This window comes from Mus musculus, chromosome 13, assembly GCF_000001635.26.
Source record: "Mus musculus strain C57BL/6J chromosome 13, GRCm38.p6 C57BL/6J".
Taxonomy (NCBI): Eukaryota; Metazoa; Chordata; class Mammalia; order Rodentia; family Muridae; genus Mus; species Mus musculus.
Genome location: NC_000079.6, coordinates 98,242,893 through 98,263,027, shown reverse-complemented (window position 1 = coordinate 98,263,027; position 20,135 = coordinate 98,242,893). Strand labels below are relative to the sequence as shown.

The 20,135-nt window shown below is 43.0% G+C and overlaps 1 protein-coding gene across 1 annotated transcript; it reads left to right on the top strand.

The window, feature by feature from the left end:
* The first annotated feature begins 35 nt into the window (after nt 1-35).
* Nucleotides 36-16,183, top strand: Utp15 (UTP15 small subunit processome component). Its single transcript, NM_178918.3, has 13 exons — nt 36-153; nt 2,058-2,229; nt 3,562-3,654; nt 3,739-3,923; nt 5,014-5,192; nt 5,802-5,927; nt 7,974-8,109; nt 9,300-9,384; nt 10,134-10,283; nt 10,998-11,099; nt 12,110-12,243; nt 12,398-12,456; nt 13,652-16,183. The coding sequence occupies exons 2-13, from the start codon at nt 2,140-2,142 to the stop codon at nt 13,897-13,899; spliced, it is 1,587 nt and encodes a 528-aa protein (NP_849249.1). The 5' UTR covers nt 36-153; nt 2,058-2,139; the 3' UTR covers nt 13,900-16,183.
* The last annotated feature ends 3,952 nt before the right edge of the window (nt 16,184-20,135 follow it).

Genomic DNA, 20,135 nt, shown 5'->3' with positions numbered 1-20,135 from the left:
CGACGCGCCTCTGCGCCTCCGCGTTTCCGGCTCCTGGACTGTCCGCGTGATTTTGAGCGAGTGCTGCAGAGCGGTATGCTGTAGGGAGCTGGCGAAGTCTGGGGAGTCGTCCTGGGGATCGGTGCCTCGGTGGACCCTCGGGGCCCCGCGGAGGTAGGCGATGGCGGCTCCCGGTGGCGGCCCAGGCTCTGCTCAGTCCTCACTGTGATCTCTGACATCCTGGACGTCTGTTCTGGGGCTTCCCCCGGAGATCACTGAACTTATCTGCCTCCGCGATTTAATTTTGACCCAGGCTTTGCTCCTCTGTAGTCGCTCTCCTAGCCACCTCTGTCAGTCCCTGGAGCAATCTCTTCTCCAAGGCCAAGGACAGAATTCTGTTTTAGTGATTTGAGGATGGCTGGGTATTCGTCCCTCTCTGCACCTCCGCTCTGCTTCTTTTGTGCCCATCGTGCCACATTATGCTTAGAGACCCCGCTGAAATGACATTATGTCCAGGTAGAATTAAACATCTCCCTCTTACATGTTCTCAGTACCCTTCAGGGTTTATTTGATCACACCTTGTGTCGTAATGCCTGTTATTCCGTGAATCCCAGTTTCTTAGGTCCTGACTTGGTCCAGTGATTTTCCTAACATTCGTTTTCATAGCATCTCATTGCTTGTTCTGTCTTCCCTTGCACGTCCCCGCCAATGCTGTTCTTCATTTGTGTAACTTAGCAAGCCAGCGCTACTTCTCACTTCTTTCCTCGAAAACCTTTCATTTCTTGAAAAATAGACTTAGGAGGTACTATTCCTGGGACAGATCTATTCCGGTGCCTGTTTTTATCTAGTGAGCCAATAATGGTTTTTGCAGATAAACATACTGTCTTATGTACAGTGATTTGGCTTGAAACTAAATGAAATAGGCCTTGACCTCAAAGAATTGTATTTCCTTTCAACAACAACAAATGCGTTTGTGAGTACTAGTGAAAAAATTTCTTGCCATGTCATTAACTATAGAATATCTTCTGCTTTGTCGGTTGGTTGGCCAGACCTAAAATATTTACCATCTGGCCCTTGATAGTGTTTGAGAACACCTGTTGGAAGGCAGAGAGGGATTTCTGAGGGACAGAATGACTTCCTGTGCTGACCTTAAATAGGAAGTACGTAGTGAAAGGGCATTCCTGGTATGTTAAAGCAAAAGTGAGTGTGAAGTGAATGAACCTTGGTTTGCTCTGCTTCATCAAAATAGCAATTAGAATAAGTTAAACTGATTGCTTTGGTGCTGCTGATGTCGGCTGTGCAGGCTTTTCAGAGTGGACAGAGAGTATCGTCGATATAATCGTCCATCTGATACTCCCGACTGTCTTCAGTTGAATGCTTCTCGTGTTAAGAACTTAGATTCTTCTTCTCCTTCTTTTTTTCTTCTTCTGTCACTTTTAAGTTTCCTCTGTTTAGGTTTTCTTTCCTACAGTTTGAACCTTTCACGTTTAATTTTATGTCTGATGCCAGCACATTATCTCTAATTTCATCTTAAGCCTCTACACTTAAAGATTAACTTTGTTTTCCTTGCTTCTTTTGTCTTTTAGGAAGTCAGGTCAGTCTGTTGTGTTTCTAGTTCTGTATTCTTTCCTTTGACAAGAAAGTGAATGTTCCAGCCCTGCATGCTTTTCTGGTTTCAACTACTGGAAGGCTAAGTCTTATTTACTCTCAAGCATTGCCGCCTGCTCTGGGAGGTTTAAGGACATACATATGCAGCATATATGTGTGTGTGTGTGTGTGTGTGTGTGTGTGTGTGTGTATGTATGTATTATATATATATGTGTGTGTATGTATATATTATATATGTGTGTGTGTGTGTGTGTGTGTGTATGTAAATGTATATATGTATATAGATGGGCCAGTATGGTACCCCAGATCTCTATGCTTCAAGTGTCTCTTCCATGATTTCAATGAGATGGTTTATTGGTCATTAGTCTATAAAGTTCCACACAGCCTTTTGAAAGAAAGTAGAATGAAAATCATCCTTGCATAGGAAAGCTTATAAACAATCTGTGCTTTAAAATTTGTTCTTTTTCCAGGCCTGAGGCAGAGTCACTGAAGTTATTGTGAAATTAGTTCCAGACTCCTGACCCTAGGATAACAGCGCACTTATATGAAACCATGGCCGGCTATAAACCTGTAGCGATTCAAACATATCCTGTACTTGGTGAGAAGATCACCCAAGACACTCTGTACTGGAACAACTATAAGGTAAAGTATGAGAGGAAATGAGGGACGAGGGCATTTGAACAATTCTTACCCATTTATGTCAGTGTCTCCAGCTGTCAAAGTCCATACCACTTAATTATTTTGACCATGCAGCTGCTTAACACAGAACATGTATATAATGGCAAATGAAACTATAAAACTTAAATCTTATATGCAAGAGGATTTTCTTGTCTTTTCTACTCTGAAATTAGCTTCTCTGTACCTCCTAATGATGCTTGCAGTGACTCTTTTAAATATATATTGAAAACCTAGAAGGTAGAAAAAATTTGGGATTAGGAAGTTTGTGGAAAATGATACTTAATCAGACAATAAAAACCTAAGAAGAGACTGAGCGTCAGTCACCAGTTCAAACGGATGTAGCTCAGTTGGTGAGTGCTTGTCTGGTTGCATGAGGCGCTGAGTTCAGTCTCCAGCCTTGCACAAACCTGTCTAGTGGTGTATGCCTGTGATCCCCCCCACCCCCGCACACACACACACTTGGGAGGGAGGCAGAATGATAAGTGCAGGGTCATCCTTGGTTACTTTAACTCCAGTTCCGGAGGATCCAGTACCTTTTTTGGCCTCAGCAGGCATTTCACACCAGTGCACGTTTAGACAAGCAGATACACACATGAAATTTTAACAAAGAGCATAACATAAAACCAAATAAGATAACAGTTTAGATGACAGTTTGTTCTGGTATGGTGGCATAAATGAAAAAAGTTGAGAGAGGGAAATGACAGTAATTGACAACGTTTTTTTAAAAAACATATTGCTTTTGGCTTTGTACTCATAGCTTGAAACAAAACATACTTTCTCAAGTATTTGCTAAGACATATAGGAGTGTTTGTTGAATTATTAGATGTAATATTGAAATTCTTGAAAAATAAGCCCATTAGATGTGAATTGGCTCAGTTAAATTATAATATATCTTTATAAAAATGGATGGTAAATGTATTGCTTGTATGTAGCAATAAAGTGGGTTAGTAGCTGTAAAAATGGTGTAGACCTGTTTACATGGTCTGATCATCTTTTATTAACTTAGTCATAGGTAAATGATGCTGGTGTAGGCTTAGCTCTTTTTCTTGTTGGGATTCAGAGTACAGTCAGCAGCTTTGGCTTTCCAATTGCGCATTTTCTGTATTGTCAGCAGGGATCGTCTAGGGGAGGGTCATCAGGCTGAGTTTTGCTTCTCTCTTTCTCTTTCCCTCATATTTCTATGTAGTTACAGTGTACTAACTATTACTAAGAACTAAAGGAACTGCTCTGTAGGAAATGGCGTATGGTTTGCCTTTTTAACTCGGCCAATACTCTCTCTCTCTTTTTTTTATTAAGACCCCTGTTCAGATTAAGGAATTTGGTGCAGTGTCCAAAGTAGACTTTTCTCCTCAGCTTCCATATAACTATGCAGTCACAGCTTCTTCGAGAGTAAGTACAAAGGTTTATATCTTTGGTCTCATTACAGGATTTTCTGTTGAGCCATCTAGTGAAATCCTGGATTTTATCTTACAGATCCACATTTATGGCCGGTACTCTCAAGAGCCTGTAAAAACCTTTTCCCGTTTTAAGGACACAGCATATTGTGCGACTTTTCGACAGGATGGTCAGTTGCTCGTTGCTGGCAGTGAAGATGGTGTAGTTCAACTTTTTGATATAAATGGGAGGGCTCCCCTCAGGCAGTTTGAAGGCCACACAAAGTAAGTGTTTTTGTTTGGTTTTGTGATGTGTGTTGTTTTTCTGTTGAGAGTTCTGTCTGAATCCTTTTTATAAACACATATTAGTTGTGTGAAGATTCTATCTATGTGTACTTTTTATTTCTTGTTGTTCACAAAGAACTTAACCCTAGTTCTACCATCCAGTTCATAGAGCTTGTGACTTCGCTAAAATTGTGTGTTTTGATTTGTGATATCTCCCCCTAGATGAATTCAGTGTTCTAACTTTAGTTTCAGGGTTACTAAAGTCATTGCTGAAACTGCTACTGGTGTAAAATATCAAAGTGGTTTTCTGTTTGTTTGTTTTTGTTTTTTATTTTTATTGCAAACTGTCAGGATGTTTGTACCCATCATTGAAACTCTCAAAACAGAAACTTTTTAAATGATAGTCTACTCTATGGCAAGTCTTCTGAAAGAGCTCTTTGTTTATGTTTTTTAAAAAGTACCTTTGCTGAGCTGGAGAGATGGCTCGGTGGTTAAGCGCAAAAGGTGTAGTTCCCAGCTCTCCCACGATGTTCACAACCATCTGTAAGCACAAGGGCACCAGGCATGCATGGAGTGCACAGACCCCCATGCACATAAAATAAGTAAATGAAAACTTCGAACATTACCTTCGTTGCAACGTTTAGAACTTAATTTCATCAGTTACTAGCATTCTAGAAAATATAATGCAAGGCAGTTACTTAATATTCTTGCTAATCTAATAGTAACATAGTGTTGCATTTCAGAGTTTGCCTTCAGGACAGACACCTGTTTTAAAGGTTTTTCCATTTCTCTTTTTCTTGCACAGACACTTTCTGTTTTCTGCAGTTGATTTATGTATTTACTTCTTGTATGTGTATATTCGGGTGTATGCACGGCCATGGCATGCGTGTGGAGGTTAGAGGACAATATTCAGGAGTTGATTCTCTCCTTTCACCAGTGAGGTCCCAGAGATGACTTCACTCAGTGAGTCATCTCGGTGGCTTGAACCTCGGAGATCTTTTTTTAAATCTGTGAAGGACCATTTTATGTTAGAAGATGTCAGCCGTAGCTTTCCCCTTGGTTTGTAATCTGTTGACTTCTGATCTTTCAGAGCAGTTCATACAGTAGATTTTACAGCTGACAATTATCATGTGGTCTCTGGAGCTGATGACTATACTGTTAAATTATGGGATATTCCAAACTCTAAAGAAATCCTGACATTCAAAGAACATTCTGATTACGTGAGGTGCGGCTGTGCCAGCAAACTGAACCCAGACCTTTTTGTAACAGGTTGGTGATCTGTTTCTACTTCATTGCTGTAAATTCTCTTGGAGTAGAGGGGTGTAAATGCTTGTTAATGGAGCTGGGGGTGTCCATTAGTGGTAGAGCACTAGCCTAGCCTAGAACGTATGTATTCTCAGCCTCGTAAATCATAAAGTAATAAAGGTTTGAATAAAGTCTGCTAATTTTTATTTTTTTCTTCTCTTGATAGTAGGTTGTGTTTTCCTCTAAATGTATTTGGGAATAGCTTCAGGGAGTCTTGAAAGAATCATAGATGTCAGGTTGTAGTGAGCCCGTGGTACCTGGTTATCAGAGAGCAGCTGTAGCAGCCATAGCACTGTGAGCTGTGTAGTAAGCACAGCTAAGTTTGTGGAGGTGCCTGTCTAGATTCTCAGATGGTGTCATGGTGGCAGGAGTCTGAAGGTCAGAGGCAGTTAAATTCTGTGTAGTATTATACGGTGCTGCAGAAACAATACTAGCAGAAGGTTTGGAAATGCATGTTTTCAAAAAAATCTCATGCAGTTTTTTTTTTCTCCTTTTGATCTTAATGAGTAGGTAGACAAACTTTTTATTGTTTTAAAGAACAAAATTTACATAATACAAACATTGGCATTTCAGGATCATACGATCATACTGTGAAGATATTCGATGCTCGGACAAATAAGAATGTTCTCTGTGTGGAGCATGGGCAGCCAGTGGAGAGTGTCCTGCTTTTCCCCTCAGGAGGGCTTCTGGTGTCTGCAGGTACTGCTTCTCAGAACAGCTTTCACCACTACTGTTGCTCTCAAATAGACTAGCTTTCTCCTCATCAGTCACCATTTGTAAATTATTGGTGTGCACCTGAGTTACATTGTAAGGTCTTGTTCCATTGGTAGGCAGGTTGGGCCAGTAGTTGTCACTTACTGTATCTGACTTCCATTGACTGACCCTGGGCTGTTGTTCACATGTCAGCTCTAATGCCTTAGACAGTCCTCCCAGGTGTTAGTGTTCTGTTTTACAATTAAATAAATGAGCGAAACCTCGACTAGTTTGTCCAAGGCAACAACACTGTGAGTGGCAGGCCTGAATCCCTGGAGTGTGAGAACTTGATAGATTAGGTGTGTGTCCCATGTGACCCCAGAAGCCTACTTCTTTTATTTCAACGAAGAAATCTGTAGCTTTGGCAGCCTTCCCCCTGATGTAGAGACATGCTGGTCTCCTTTCCTGTGTCACTTGACAAGTTCCTGTCTAGTAAACAGCACATGTGCTGGAGAGGATACAATGTAGAATTAAATAGGCCTTGATGCACTTCCATCAAACTAGTCAAGAGGGGTTCACTATGTTTACCAAAGTGAATTTCATAATCATAATTTATTATTTGTCATTAAAGCAAAAGTGTTGATATCAGAAAATGTATTCACCTGGCACTATATAGCTTTATGTTTCTTCTTTTTAAAAAAATCTTTTATACATTTTCTGATATTCTGATACCTGTTTAACGTAAAATTCTTTTTTTTTTTTTTTTTGGTTTTTCAAGACAGGGTTTCTCTGTGTAGCCCTGGCTGTCCTGGAACTCACTCTGTAGACCAGGCCAGCCTTGAACTCAGAAATCCACCTGCCTCTGCCTCCCAAGTGCTGGGATTAAAGGCGTGCGCCACCACCGCCACCACCCGGCTTAAAATTCTTTTTTATGTCATTGTCAGACATAACTCTTTTTCTTACTGTTTTAAGAAGTGGAAACAAAACCAAATTGAATGGGGAAGATGGAGATCTGTATACTGCTCTCCTCTGTCACCAGCTATGTGTGTGACCTCGAGCAACCCCTTAGCACCCCTGTGCCCTGAGGAGGAGGAGGAATTGTCTTAGATGAGTAGCTGCCAACTGATTCTTCTCATAATTGTCACATTCTAACGGGAAGGTTGGCATTTCGAGCTGAATGCCAGCCCAGGGTCTCCAGCTGGGCAGCCGAGAACCCCTTCTCCCCACGCACGCTGCCCTATCCCACTTCCACTTAGTGTTTTCTTGAAAACAATTACAGTTTATTTTATGTGCATAGATGGTCTGCCTGTGTACCACAGCATGCAGTGCCCTCGTAGCTCAGGAGAGGGGGTCAAATTCCCTGGAACTGGATGTATGAATGGCTGTGAGGTACCATATGGATGCTGGGAACTGAACCCAGGTCCTGTGTAAGATCAGCAAGTGCTTGTAGCTGCTGAGCCATTTCTCTAGCTCCTATTAATATATTCTTTGAAATCAGAGGATCGAGTCACCTACTAAGGATCTTTCTGATTCTTAGAGTAAAATTACTGGGAAGTCTTTTTGCTTTGTGGGAGTTCATAACATTTTTAGGAAATAGTATCTACATCATTTCCATAGCTGTACAGTATTCCTTGTGTTTATTTTTATTAATCTGTTTTATTACTGTGTACATGGTAGAGTTCAAAGGCAACTTTGAGGCGCCAGCTGTGTGCTGCCGTGTAGATCCCAGGATTAAAGTCGGGTCTCCAGGCTTGGTAGGGAAGTGCCTTTGCCTGCTGAACCGTCTGGCAGGCTCAGCGTTTCTTTCAGGGAACTTGTTAGACTCTTCTTTAAAAAATATTTCCAGTTTCCTATTTGTTTTGCTGTGCTTAAAATAAGCAGTAACGTAGTCATGGTAACATTTCTGTGAGTCAGGGCTCCTAAGCATCACAGACAGTGCTAGCTGCTGCTCAGTGCCCACCCTAGCGAGCTCCAGAGGGAAGTGCGTCTTAGATCCCCATCGTTCTGAGCGGACGGGCAGAATATCAACCTACTGCTTGTTTCTCTCCACAGGAGGCCGCTATGTTAAAGTCTGGGACATGTTAAAAGGAGGACAGCTGCTTGTGTCTTTGAAAAATCATCACAAGACTGTGACATGTTTGTGTCTGAGCAGCTCTGGACAGAGGTTACTCTCCGGCTCACTGGATAGGTAGCATTTTAGTTTTCTTGTTCATTGTTGTTAGCATTTACTACTTGAGAAATTGAGTTATTTTAGCAATATTTGTGATAAAAGATGTTCTAATGGTTTTCATAGAGGATAAAAATCTATTGCTTTGAAAATAGTTTGGCCTCCTATATTTACATACAACTACTTATTTTTCCCCAGAAATAATTTTATCCCCAGAAAGTCCCGTGTCAAAAACAAAAACAAAGTAAAAATAATAAAAGCTCATACAAATATTTCTTGCATGAAGCGGTGCAAGCACTATGGTTTTCAGTGGAAGTTTGGAGCACAGAGGCTGTTGCTCGGGGCCTACAGTGCTTACCTACTTGCTTAAGACCTGAGTGCCATCTGCAGCATCCAAATAGCCAAGTTAAAGATTCCACTTTTGATGTTCTAAAACTGTGTTGTCAAATAAGCCCATAGCACAGGCTGCATGTGTAATTTTAAATGATTAGTAGCCATGTTAAAGGAGGTTAAAAACTAAAACTTGCTTTTAAGTAACATATTTTATGTACTCTCTTATCTTAACATAAAAGTAAAAGTTATAATACATGGATTGTTAGTTCAACACGTAATCTGACTACTTTGTAAATACTGGAAGTGAATATTTTTCTAAAATGTATGCCATAATATAATCATATTTTATAAGAGTTTGTGTAGTGTTTAAACGTACCCGTTTTCTTTAGCTACATGTCAAGGTTCAGTAGCCACACAGAGCTGGTGTCCGCAGGGTTGTAGGACTTACTTTCTTTATTGGTTATTTTGTCTGCAGGCTGCCATTTCTTCCCTGCCCCTAAGAAAAGACTTGCAATGCTATTGCCGTGCAGGGATGGAGGCCAGGGCTGCTGCTGCTGTGCCCAGTGGAGGGCTGTGCTGGGGACCCTGCTGGGGGCTCACTGTCTGCTCACCTATCCTTTGTTTTCTTGCCTCTGTCTCATTTTTCCATGACACGGGGTCACTCTTAATTTTATAAGTGTATAATCAGTCTTTATTCAAACCTGGTTAGTGCACAAAACAGTTTTTCAGGGAGCTTGGTGATGAAGTACTTTGTAATTAATACCATGTGTCTTTTATGGACAGTGTAAAATTTAGTATTCATACAGTTTGTTAAGCAGAGACTTCGTATTTTACTCGAATGTGTTTCTGAGGTGACCTCCGAGCTGTCTCTCTCCCAGGAAAGTGAAAGTCTACAGCACCACCTCCTACAAAGTCGTCCACAGCTTTGACTACGCAGCTTCAATCTTGAGTCTGGCACTCTCTGTAAGTGATTTCAGCTCGTTTCAAAATGTTACAAACCTTGCCTGTGAAGTAAGAGTAAAATGGAGTCTCTGGGCTCTACCTTTGGATTTAAGTTAGCTTGTTTGCATTAAGACAGTTGATGCATATCTTGTCTTGGTAACTGAGTGGTTCCTATGAGGTGGCGCTGACTGCAGTGATGGTAGCATCTTGGCTGGGCTAGGAAGCTGTAGCTCTTTCTTCAGCAAGTGCAGGGTGCTGCAGCCCCGAAGGCTTCAGAAGGGTGGGGAGGGAGGAGCTGCAGAGTCGTCACTGTCAGGCTTCACCTGGAGGCACGTTTGCGCAAGAGGATATTGAATATGTTGTAAGTCTCATCCCAGAGAGGAAAAGTAAAGATAAGATATTGTGGGAGCCAGCTTATGAAAGTCGTGCCACTAGAGGGTCCTTTTTTTATTCAGAGAATATAGAAAATTACTTTGAAACTTGTCACGATGCCACTAGCATCTTATTAGCCTCTCCGCCAGCATTAAGGTTCTCATCACACTTCACTGGCAGTGCTGTGTGAGGATAAGAAGGTCTCTCCTTAAAGTGGTACCTGGAGGAAAAAGTGACTGTGCGATAACAGTTTGGATAGATCACTGTCAGGAGTGTGTTTGCATTGAGTGGAACTGTGGGTAATAAGATAAGTAGCAGACATGATGTAAGTGCTGTTCTGAGTTAAATGTACTATAAAATGTTGGTTAAAGTAGATTGATTTTTCTGATTACCATCAGCATCAAGATGAGACGATAGTTGTAGGAATGACCAACGGAATACTGAGTGTTAAACACCGGAAGTCTGAAGCAAAGAAGACGTCTCTTCCGAGGAGGAGGAGGCCTGCATATCGAACCTTTATTAAAGGAAAAAATTACTTGAAGCAACGGGTGATTATGTGCTTTTTTAAAATCATTTTCAAAATGTGACATTTCTTAGAAGGGTCGATTTCACCTGTTCCTGGAATTTACTGTAAAATAGGAGTCACCTAATACGTACATTTACTTTGCTTCTTGCCCCATCAAAGTTGGTTCCAGGTGTATGGACATTGTTGAAAAATAGTGGGGAACAGGGACTACTTATTTAATACCTTGAGTCATGCAATGATAAAGTACTTTCTCATCTTCAAAATAGTATCTGTCACCCACGAATTGATTTATTTGGTCCTCTAAATGGCGCAAAGCTGTAATGTCTCCTTGGTGTTGCAGAGGGCTGAGTTGTAAAGTTTCACTGACCCAGGAGTTCATTAGAGGGATGAAGATTAGACCTTGGTCTCTCTGGCTTGTTTTCATTTCTCTTTATATGCAGTCATACTGCCTGCCTTATTCAAATTTTATCTGTCTGTGTTTTCTTCTTTCTACTTATTTCTTTCAGTAATTTTGCTCAGAATAGAGCCACTTGGATATGTATATGCTAAAAATCATAAGTATAAACATATTAACATGGCAAATGTACCACTTAGCTTATGAGCATAGGAACATTATTTGTGCTGCAGTGTAAAAGCATCCTGACTTTAAAATGTCTCACTTTATTATGGAAACATCTGTTTTTAATGGAACTGTGTAGATACTAACTCTCTTCCTCTGTAAACTGCTCTCATGCAGGATGACATCATGGTCAGTAGGCCAGCAAAGAAGCACCTAGAGGGGTATGACAAGGATCTGAAAAGCTTTCGGGTCTCACAGGCCCTCGACAGAGTCCTGGAGGTGAGCGAGGGAGGGAGAGAGGGATAGTTTTCACTTATTTTTAAATCGTGTTTGCAGTGGGCATGTATTTAGTCCCTCTTAGTTTGCTTTCTGTTGCTGTGCAAAGACCATGGCCAGAGCAACTTGGGGATGGAAGGGGTTTCAGCTTACAGCTGATATAGATCGTTTATATATTTTATTAGTATATATCTATACTTAATTATATAATCATACATAATTTATACCTAATTGTCTATATTATATGTAAGTATATAATACTTACATTGTAAATATTACAATTTACATATTATAGTTTGTAATCAATTATGGAGTTGGAAGTCAGGGCAGGAGCTGAGGTAGACACCACGGAGGAATACTGCTTACTGGCTTCCTCCCAGTGGCTTGCTCAGCTTGCTTGTACAGCCCAGAGCCACCTCCTGGGGTGGCACTACCCAAGTGGGCTGGGCCCCTACATCAAGGAAATGCCCCATAGACTTGTCCATAGGCTGGTATAATGGAGGTAGTTTTTAACTGAAGTTCCCTCTTTGCAGATGAACTCTGCTTATGATAAAAAATAAAAATAAAAAATATCCAAGGTAGGGGTCTGTTACTGGACTGGAGCTAACCAGGTAGCTGGATTGGCTAGCCAGTGAGCCCCTAGGACCCTCTGTGCCTTCTAGCACTGGGATTCTAAGTGTGTGCTGCTGTGCCTAACTACTGAGGAGCATGGAAGTAATCATTGTAGCCTTCGCTGCTGAGGCGCTTGCCTCCTATCCTAGCACTTGGGAGGCTGAGGCAGGCAGGTGACAAGTCGAGGTTAAGCTGGGCTATGTAGTGAAGTTCAGGGTCAGCTAAGGCTGCAGTGTGAGCTCTGTCAGAAACCTGGGGCTAGGACATGTGGGGGATCCATGTGATGGGCTTATGATTGCCATGGCTTGGGATTGTGACGATGAGCTTGGCGTTTACTGCAGCAGCTAGTGATCTTTGTCTGTCTGTTCTTCCGGATGTACTGACTGTGAGCATTTTTCCAGCCTAAATGTGTGATAAGGACCCCTGAGGTGACAGTTTCCATCATAAAGGAGCTGACTCGGAGAGGCGTCCTTGCCAATGCTCTTGCAGGTCGGGACGAGAAGGAGGTTACCCGGGTCCTTAACTTTTTGATAAGGTATGTTTGTGGCATAGGTCCTCCGTTACTGCCCGGTGAGAGACACCTGTCTTTGTTTGCCCTTCTGGTGGAGCAGGTCATGTTTGTTTGAGGGGTTTGTTGTTTCTTTTTGTGAGGCTTACAAAAGTCATTAAAAAGAAGTTTTGCTCTGCAGGAATCTGTCTCAGCCGAGGTTCGCCCCTGTTTTGATTAATGCAGCTGAGATCATCATCGGTAAGTAGCTGTGAACCACAGGCGTTTCAACGTGAGCAATTGGGACTGGAGAGCTTGGGGGTAGAGCAGTCCTATGTCCAGGCCCCTGAGTTTGAGCTTCAGCACCTTAAAACAAACAAACAAATAAGTAAATAAATAATAAAATTTTTTTAAAAAGGACCTGAAAGAGAAAACCGGGAGGTGTGGGTGCAGTCACAATGTGGCAAGATGCTAGGTAGCAGATTGGAGTTGACCGGCCTAGGGTAATCAGTTTCTTACAGTCTTCCATAAACATCTCTGACCATGGTGCCTGCTCTGCTTTCCTGACGGTCTCCATTGCACGTCTCTCGGAATGGACATCTCTGCTGAGCTTGTATAGAGGCCTTTGCTTGAAGCCGGCGCCTGCTACCCACAGGATAGAAAGCAGCCTCCCTGACTGAAAGAGATTAGTAACATAAGATGGACATGCAGGGGCCGGGTCTCCAGCCGTTGCTTGCTGGGTGAATCTCAGCTCTCTCTTTTCTAGAGTGCTGAGTTATGTAACTGAAGCTCACTGGGACCATCCTTTTTTCTCTTCCTTAAAGCCACAAGGAAGGGAGTCACCTGTCTGCTTCTGAGGACATAGGATAGGGTCCTTTATTTCACTTACAAATCTAAGGTTCAGTATTTGTGAATTGCATTTGGTCCCAAGTCGCACTCTTCTTGCACCCTCGTTGCACTCGGACCTTTTCCTGAGGGCGTCTCTTCCTGCAGCCTGTACTTGATACTTTGTTTCAGGCTTGCTAGAGGTCAACAGGGTGTCTTCCTCGATCACTCTCCATCTGTGTTTTGGAGACCGTTCTCTGCTCGAACCTGAGGTTCCCCGTTGAGCTTAGCTAGTGGGCTTGGGGCTGGGGAACAGCTGTCTGCCGGGTGTTCAGTTTATTTTTCTCTTTTTTATGGGTGCTGGGAATCAAGTTCAGATGCAAAGCTTGCAGAGCAAGCGCCTTATCCACAGCTGTCTCCCAGCCCCCAGTCACCTAATTCTTAACATGAGGACTCCCTACCCTTTATTTTGTGTAATAAAATGCATTTAATCAGATGTTTTGTTATGCTCCCTGTAAATCACAAATTAATTATTAAAAGTACTGGTATTCGGTGTCGTAATGTACTTTTTCTAAATATTGATTTCACTTACAGAAAATGTTTCTAGTTAATGTATTTTCTGTCCCTTTAGATATATATTTACCTGTGATTGGCCAGTCATCAGTAGTTGATAAAAAGTTTATAGTACTTCAAGAACTTGTAGAAAAAGAAATTGATTACCAAAGAGAACTCCTAGAGACCTTGGGGATGATGGACATGCTATTTGCTACCATGACACGGAATGACAGCGACCCTGTGCCGGAGCATGTGCCCGCTGAACTCCCAGAGGAGAAGACAGAGTCACCAACGCAGCCCAGCGACACGGACAAGAACTCCTAACTGGGTGTTGTTTGACTCTATTATGGAGAAGAAGGCAGCTTCAGTACACTCAAAGGATAATTAAGAGAAGTTTTATGGAAGAGACTGGATTAATTAAAATTGGGACATAAGTACCTGTTTCAAGATGTGGTTTTCCATGTATTGATTTATTTTATGTTGCCTTCAGCTAGAAGATCTTAGTTGGCTTGGTCACAGTGTCTGTTTACCCTGGATGTGTTAATTCTGACCTTAATGGAGCCAAAATCTCTGTTGCCGTGGGGCCTCGTGGCCCTCTGGAGAGGTTTCCAAGCGGACAGAGTCCTGCCAAGTGAACAGAGCCCCGGTTTTGTTTCCTGCTTCTAGCCTGGGAAATAGGAAGAGCAAACAGCAACAACAAAGCATCCATCGCTGTCCCCAGTGTCCTGGGGAGCTTCCTGTCCTCTCGCTGGTCACTTCAGAGTCTTGAGTCATATGCCTTCCTCAGCTGTTTGTGGGACTGTCTTCCAAGTGTGGCGGATCACTGAATATTGCCCCTGGAAGTGCGTTTAGGGTGTGATGAGTCTGTTTTGTCACCTAAAAATTGTGCCCTCCACCAGTGTGTTCTTTAGCCTTGTGTGTCCAGAGAGCTCTGACTGAACCAATTCCCGCCCCTCAGCCTGCTTCCTTCCTTCCGTCTTCACCGTGCTTTGGTTGTCCTCTCCTCTATAGTAAAGGCCTTTCAGCCTGCCCATGTGCTTTGGCAAAGTGTATCATGAATATGTAACCCTCCATAACGATTCTCTTATCTGTCCTTCACATTTCTTTTTCTCTGTCCTTCACTTTCTGGGTCAGACTCAAACGGCAGCAGTTTGCTTTGAGAATTTATGTTTCTGAAAGTTCATTGTAAATTATATTTTTTTATAAAGAGATTCTTTTCTTCTTGGCTTTCTGAGGTGTTCCTGATGGGCAGTCAGTGGCTTTGACCAGCATACTGACTGCACGGCTGTGACTTCCGTGCCTTCCTTCAGTGACCCCACTTAGGTTAATAAATGTCTGGTGATGGAATCCCGAGCCGAGGATGTCCTTGGGGGAAAGATTGTAATGATTCTGCCTCATAATCTCACTTGTGTAAATTTAGGGTTTTTTTTTTTTTTCTTTTTCCCAAGACAGGGTTTTTCTGTGTAGCTTTTGCTGTCTTGGAAATCACTGTGACCAGACTGGCTTCGAACTCAGAGACCCACCTGCCTTTGCGTTTCAAGCGCAGGAATTAAAGGTGTGTTCCACCATCCAACTAACTGTAGGTTTTCTGAAAGCACAAGGGGGTACAGTAAGACTGTTCTGATGTGTACCCATGTTCAACAGTAGGTACAGCGTCCTTTCATGAGCTGAAGCAGTTCTGCAGTACAGCGGCTTGTGAGGTGCCTGGCTTGCTTTGAGTAAGGAATTATTTAAATAACTCTTGTTAGGTATGCAGAGAGCTTACAGGAGCAGTTGCGAGTCTGCTGGAAGCTGTAGCTGCCATCTCCTGTGCACCTCTGCAGCGTTTCTTGGATCATTTCATTCTTGTCATAGCTATCCAAGGGTTGAATCATTCTCTTATAGAACCCTGAATTAATTAAAGTCACTCACCTCTCCACGCTGCTGTCCTTATCATTCCTGCACTGGGCTGGTCTGTGAGGGCCTTAACTACTCGTTCCCTTTGACAGACGAGAGTGCTGCAGCTCCTGTAAGGAATGTGTAGTAATTACAAACCCTTAAAAGGACCAGGGACCTCAGAGTCCTCAATGTAGTTGTGTTCAGGAGTGGGCTTTTGTTTTGTTTTTTAGTGACAGGCTTCTCCAGGTAACCCTGGCTGTCCTGGAATTCACTATGTAGACTGGGCTGGCCTCGAACTCACAGAGATCCACATGCCTCCCAGCCTTCCAAGCGCTGGGAGTTAAAGGTGTGCACCACCACAGCTCAGGAGTTGTTTTTATATTCCCTGAAACTATTACCTGCTATGTGAAGTGTTTTAACACAATAACATGTTTCAATATATAATGTTGGCTTTAAGAGTCAAATGCCTAATCATTTTTAGATTTGTGATTTTAAGTTGGGAAGTATTTTATACTTTACTATTGATGTAAAAATAATGAATTGTTGCTGGGAACTAGTCATTTTTGTTTAATTTATTATGTTAATTCAGATTTCTACATATGGAAAAGGATTGCTTGTTTCCAGTCAAATTTCTTAAATGTCTGTGCTCTTAAGTTGCTGAAGCAACTGATGTTAAATGGGACCATTAGAAACACTGCTGATTTAACTTAAATGAATTTTGCCAAATATTAAAGACTCCCTTGATCATGATTATTAAAATGAAGTAGTTTCTCAGTGGGATACTTCCAAGTTAAATTTTTTTTTTTAAAGTTTGAGTATGTTTAACAAGTGACCATGAATAGTTTTTATCTTTGAGCAAAGCACCTCTAAGAAGCTGAAAAACATTTGCTGGCAGCTGGTGTTAATGTTAAATGCATATCTTTTCCTTTGGCCACAGTTGCCTGGGCTGGGGTGGTATACCTGACTTGGGCTATGTCTACAAATCTGAATCTACAACGAAACTGTTCATCTAGGGCAGTGTTCTCAGATTGTTGGTCGTGACCCCTTTAACAAACCTCTGTCTCCAAAAACATTTACAATTCCTAACAGTAGCAAAATTACAGTTAGAAGTAGCAATGAAAATAATTTTATGGTCAGGGTCAGCACAACACGAGCTGTGTGAAAGGATGGAAACATTAGGAAGGTTGAGAACCACTGCCCTAGGCAGCCTGGGAGTGCTATGTTGGGGTCTTCAGCAGAGAAAGCTGGTTTCCAGGACGCACCTTAATATACAGAAAAAAAAATGAAGCCAATGATGGTTATGCCTCACCAAATAGAAAAATTGTCTTACTTCCTGCTGACTTTCCACGTTATCTTGTTTGTACTCCTCCATGACGTTCGCATGGAACTCTCATTCATTTTACACACAACACACACACATGTGCATATATATATCATCACATTATCTATCTATAACTACATATATCTTAGGTGGATGTGAGTGGATTTTAAAACCAAGTGACCAAAGACTTCCTGATTGAGACATGCAAATTCAGAGGTTATAGAAATGAACAGAATAATCAACAACAGTCCTTACTCTTCCAGGTCACATTGTGATTGAGGGAAAACTTTGGTAAAGTATATAGTGGGTCAGATGGTGCTAAGTGATGTGGAGGACAGTCAGATGTGGGGTAGACTGAAATGTTTGCTGGTGTCATAGCTTCTGTTCTCAACTGGATGCATCTAGGAAGAGAGAACTTCCATTGAGGAATTGGGTTCGTTGGGTTGGCCCTTGGGCACATCTCCAGGGCATTTTCTCGATTATTAATTGACGTTGGAGAGCCCAGCCCCCTGTGGGTGGTGCCATTGCTAGGCAGGTGGGCCTAGGGTATAGATATAAGAAAGGTAACTTTGAGCCTAAGAGCAAAGTGTGTCCCTTGGGAGCAAGCCAGTAAGCTGTGTCCTCCGCTTCAGTTCTTGGTTTCCCTTGATGGTTGGTGCTCTGTAACCTGTGAGCCAGATAAACCCGTTCCTCCCAGAGCAAACTCGGGCAGCTGGCATCAAAGGCTGGCAGATGGTCCAAAATAAAGAGAAAGCACAGTGAGATACATCCAAAGATGTGAGGGTAGACTGAGGCTCAGGTGGCACATGACAGTTCGTAAAATGGCTTCAGAGGTGTTGGGGGGAGGTCGAAGGGAAACAAAAAATAAATGGGTGGGGAAGAAAAACAATCAGGAGGAGGTATGAGCTGGCTGGTTCCTTCTCAGCCTGACTAGGGAGGGAGGTGATGCCTCGGAACAATAAGGATGGATCCCTTCCTTCAACCCATGCTAGGGGAGAGGGAAAAAAAAAGAGAAAAAAGCCAAAGGCTGGGGCTTTGGCCCTCCTGAGTCTCAAGGGAAAAGCCGATGTTTTGATGTCATGAATTATGAAAAGGGGGGGGAGGGGGATGCTGGGTAGAGTCAGTTGGAAACTGGCAGATACCAGATGGTAGCCTAAGATGAACTCTGCCTAAGTGAATGAGGTTCATTGAGTTTTGGTTTATATACTAGAGAGATTGTGCTAGAAACCTTAAAGGTGTTGGGGGATTTTTTTTTTTTTTTTTGAAGGAGATTGGCACATGCAATTATGAAGGCTAAGTCTAACACAGGCTTGTCTAACAAGCCAGATAAGAGGGACATTTGACAGTGGGACTCAGTCCAGGTCAGAAATATTTGGAAACAAGTCCAAAGTCAGCAATAAAATTTTCAGTCTAAGGCTGACGGGCCCTTTCTGACATCCAAAGGAAAGCGAAGAGTGTTAGCTGATGGGGTGGGAACTCTTGTCTGCCCTGCTGATCTTTCCTGGCCTTGAGCCAATTGGATGACACCTGTCCCCACTGACTGGATGGATTCATTTTCTAGTTTCTTCTGGAATTGACCTGCCAGCTGTTCAGCTATTAGTCCATGCAGCTCATGAACACACATCAGCATTGTGTTTATTTACAGCAAGCCGATGCCCTGAGGCCCTGGGGTTATAACATTGGCTACCACGGTAGGCATGGGAGCTTTAGGCAGCCTCTCTTCACTGTGTTCTATGTTGAACACAGTCTAAGTGGTCTCACCCCTGTCGGGAAGAAGCAAAAGAAACTTATTCTAAGTATTACCATTTCGTTTAACTCATAGGGAGAAACTAAATTCTCCAGGCCTCAGGGGAGCTGGGGACTTCCCTGTAGCTGAACATCTCTTGTAAGCAGTTGTCCGAGTTCAGCCGTCTCAGGGACAACTTCTCCATCTTGCTGGCGGTGTTAAACAAGGTCACGTTCCCAGTCCTAGGCATGAACACCTACCCCAAACACCTTCTCCAAACGTTTTCTTAGTTGTCTGTTAACAGGTAAAGAATATAGAAATGGCTGTTACCTAAACTAAGGTGCATAAGTTATAAAAATGTATACCCAATTGCCCCTTATGCCCTAATTAATCAACTACACACAGCTGATCCACTCCTTTGCCCCCCCCCCCCCCCCCCACACACACACACTTAACACTCTGGGCCCGAGAAGATCCTGGGGCCATCTGGTTCTCAGGCTCTCAGGTTCTCAGACACTGCTGGGAGCCAAGGAAAAGCTGAGAATGGAGTGGGGGGCTGGAGGGCTGGATCTACCCTGGGGTGGGGCTGGGGGCTGGGAGGAGGAGGAAAGAGCTCCGACTAGTCCTGCAGAGAGAGTCCTTGCCTTGATAGTGGCGGGCTTGAACTTGGCTTTGTGGCAGTCATGGTTGGGAGAGAGGCCTTCTATGGGAGATTAGACAGTGGTTCTGTAGTGTAGGCAAAGGTCTTCTCCGTGGCTCCCCACAGCAGATCCCGGTGAAAAGAGGCAGTCCGTGGTTTTAAAGCATTTCATGTCATGGCAGAAAATGGATGTGTAAAACCATACCCTGCTTCTCAGGGTGGGCCTGAGGTTAAATACCTTTTGCAGGGAGGAATGCCTGGGAAGGAAAGCTGGTTGGCTAAGCCCTCCAGGCCTTTAGATACCTCTTTAAAATAGAGATCCGTCCTGAGCTTACATGACCACAGGTCATGTCCTCTACATGTGGAGGGGTTTGGGGCATTGCCTTTATGTGACTGATGGCCACAAATCTGGGGGTGGTGGTGGTGGTGGTGGTGTGGGGTGGGGGGCTGTGGCTAGTGACAGGGGCCTGGTGCCTGGAAACAGGCAAAGCTCCTACCATCCCTTTCAGGGTCTCTGGGGCTTCTAGCCTTAGCTCAACCAGGGACCACACTACCTCTCACAGTCTCACACACCATGACCAAGGCAACTCTAATAAAAGATAGTATTTAATGGAGGGGCCTGTAGTTTCCGAGGTTTCGTCTATTATGGAATGGCAGCATGCAGGCAGGCAGGTGCTGGAGAAGTAGCTGAGAGCTACATCCTGATCCCTGGGCAGAGAGAGTAACACTGGGCCTTGTGTGGGAGTTTGAAACCTCAAAGCTCACCCCCCAGTGACACACTCCTTCCAACGAAGCCACACCTTCTAATCCTCATCAAATAGTGCCATATGGGACATATGGGAGTCACTGTTGTTCAAACCTCCGCGTTAGAAGTGCTTGCTTACTTTGTGGCTGGATAGAAATCAGGTAACTAATTGCACAGTACAAGGTTCTTTCAATGGGATGCAAACCCACAGTGAATCTAACCAGGATTCATTTGTTTCCATTCCCTCAAG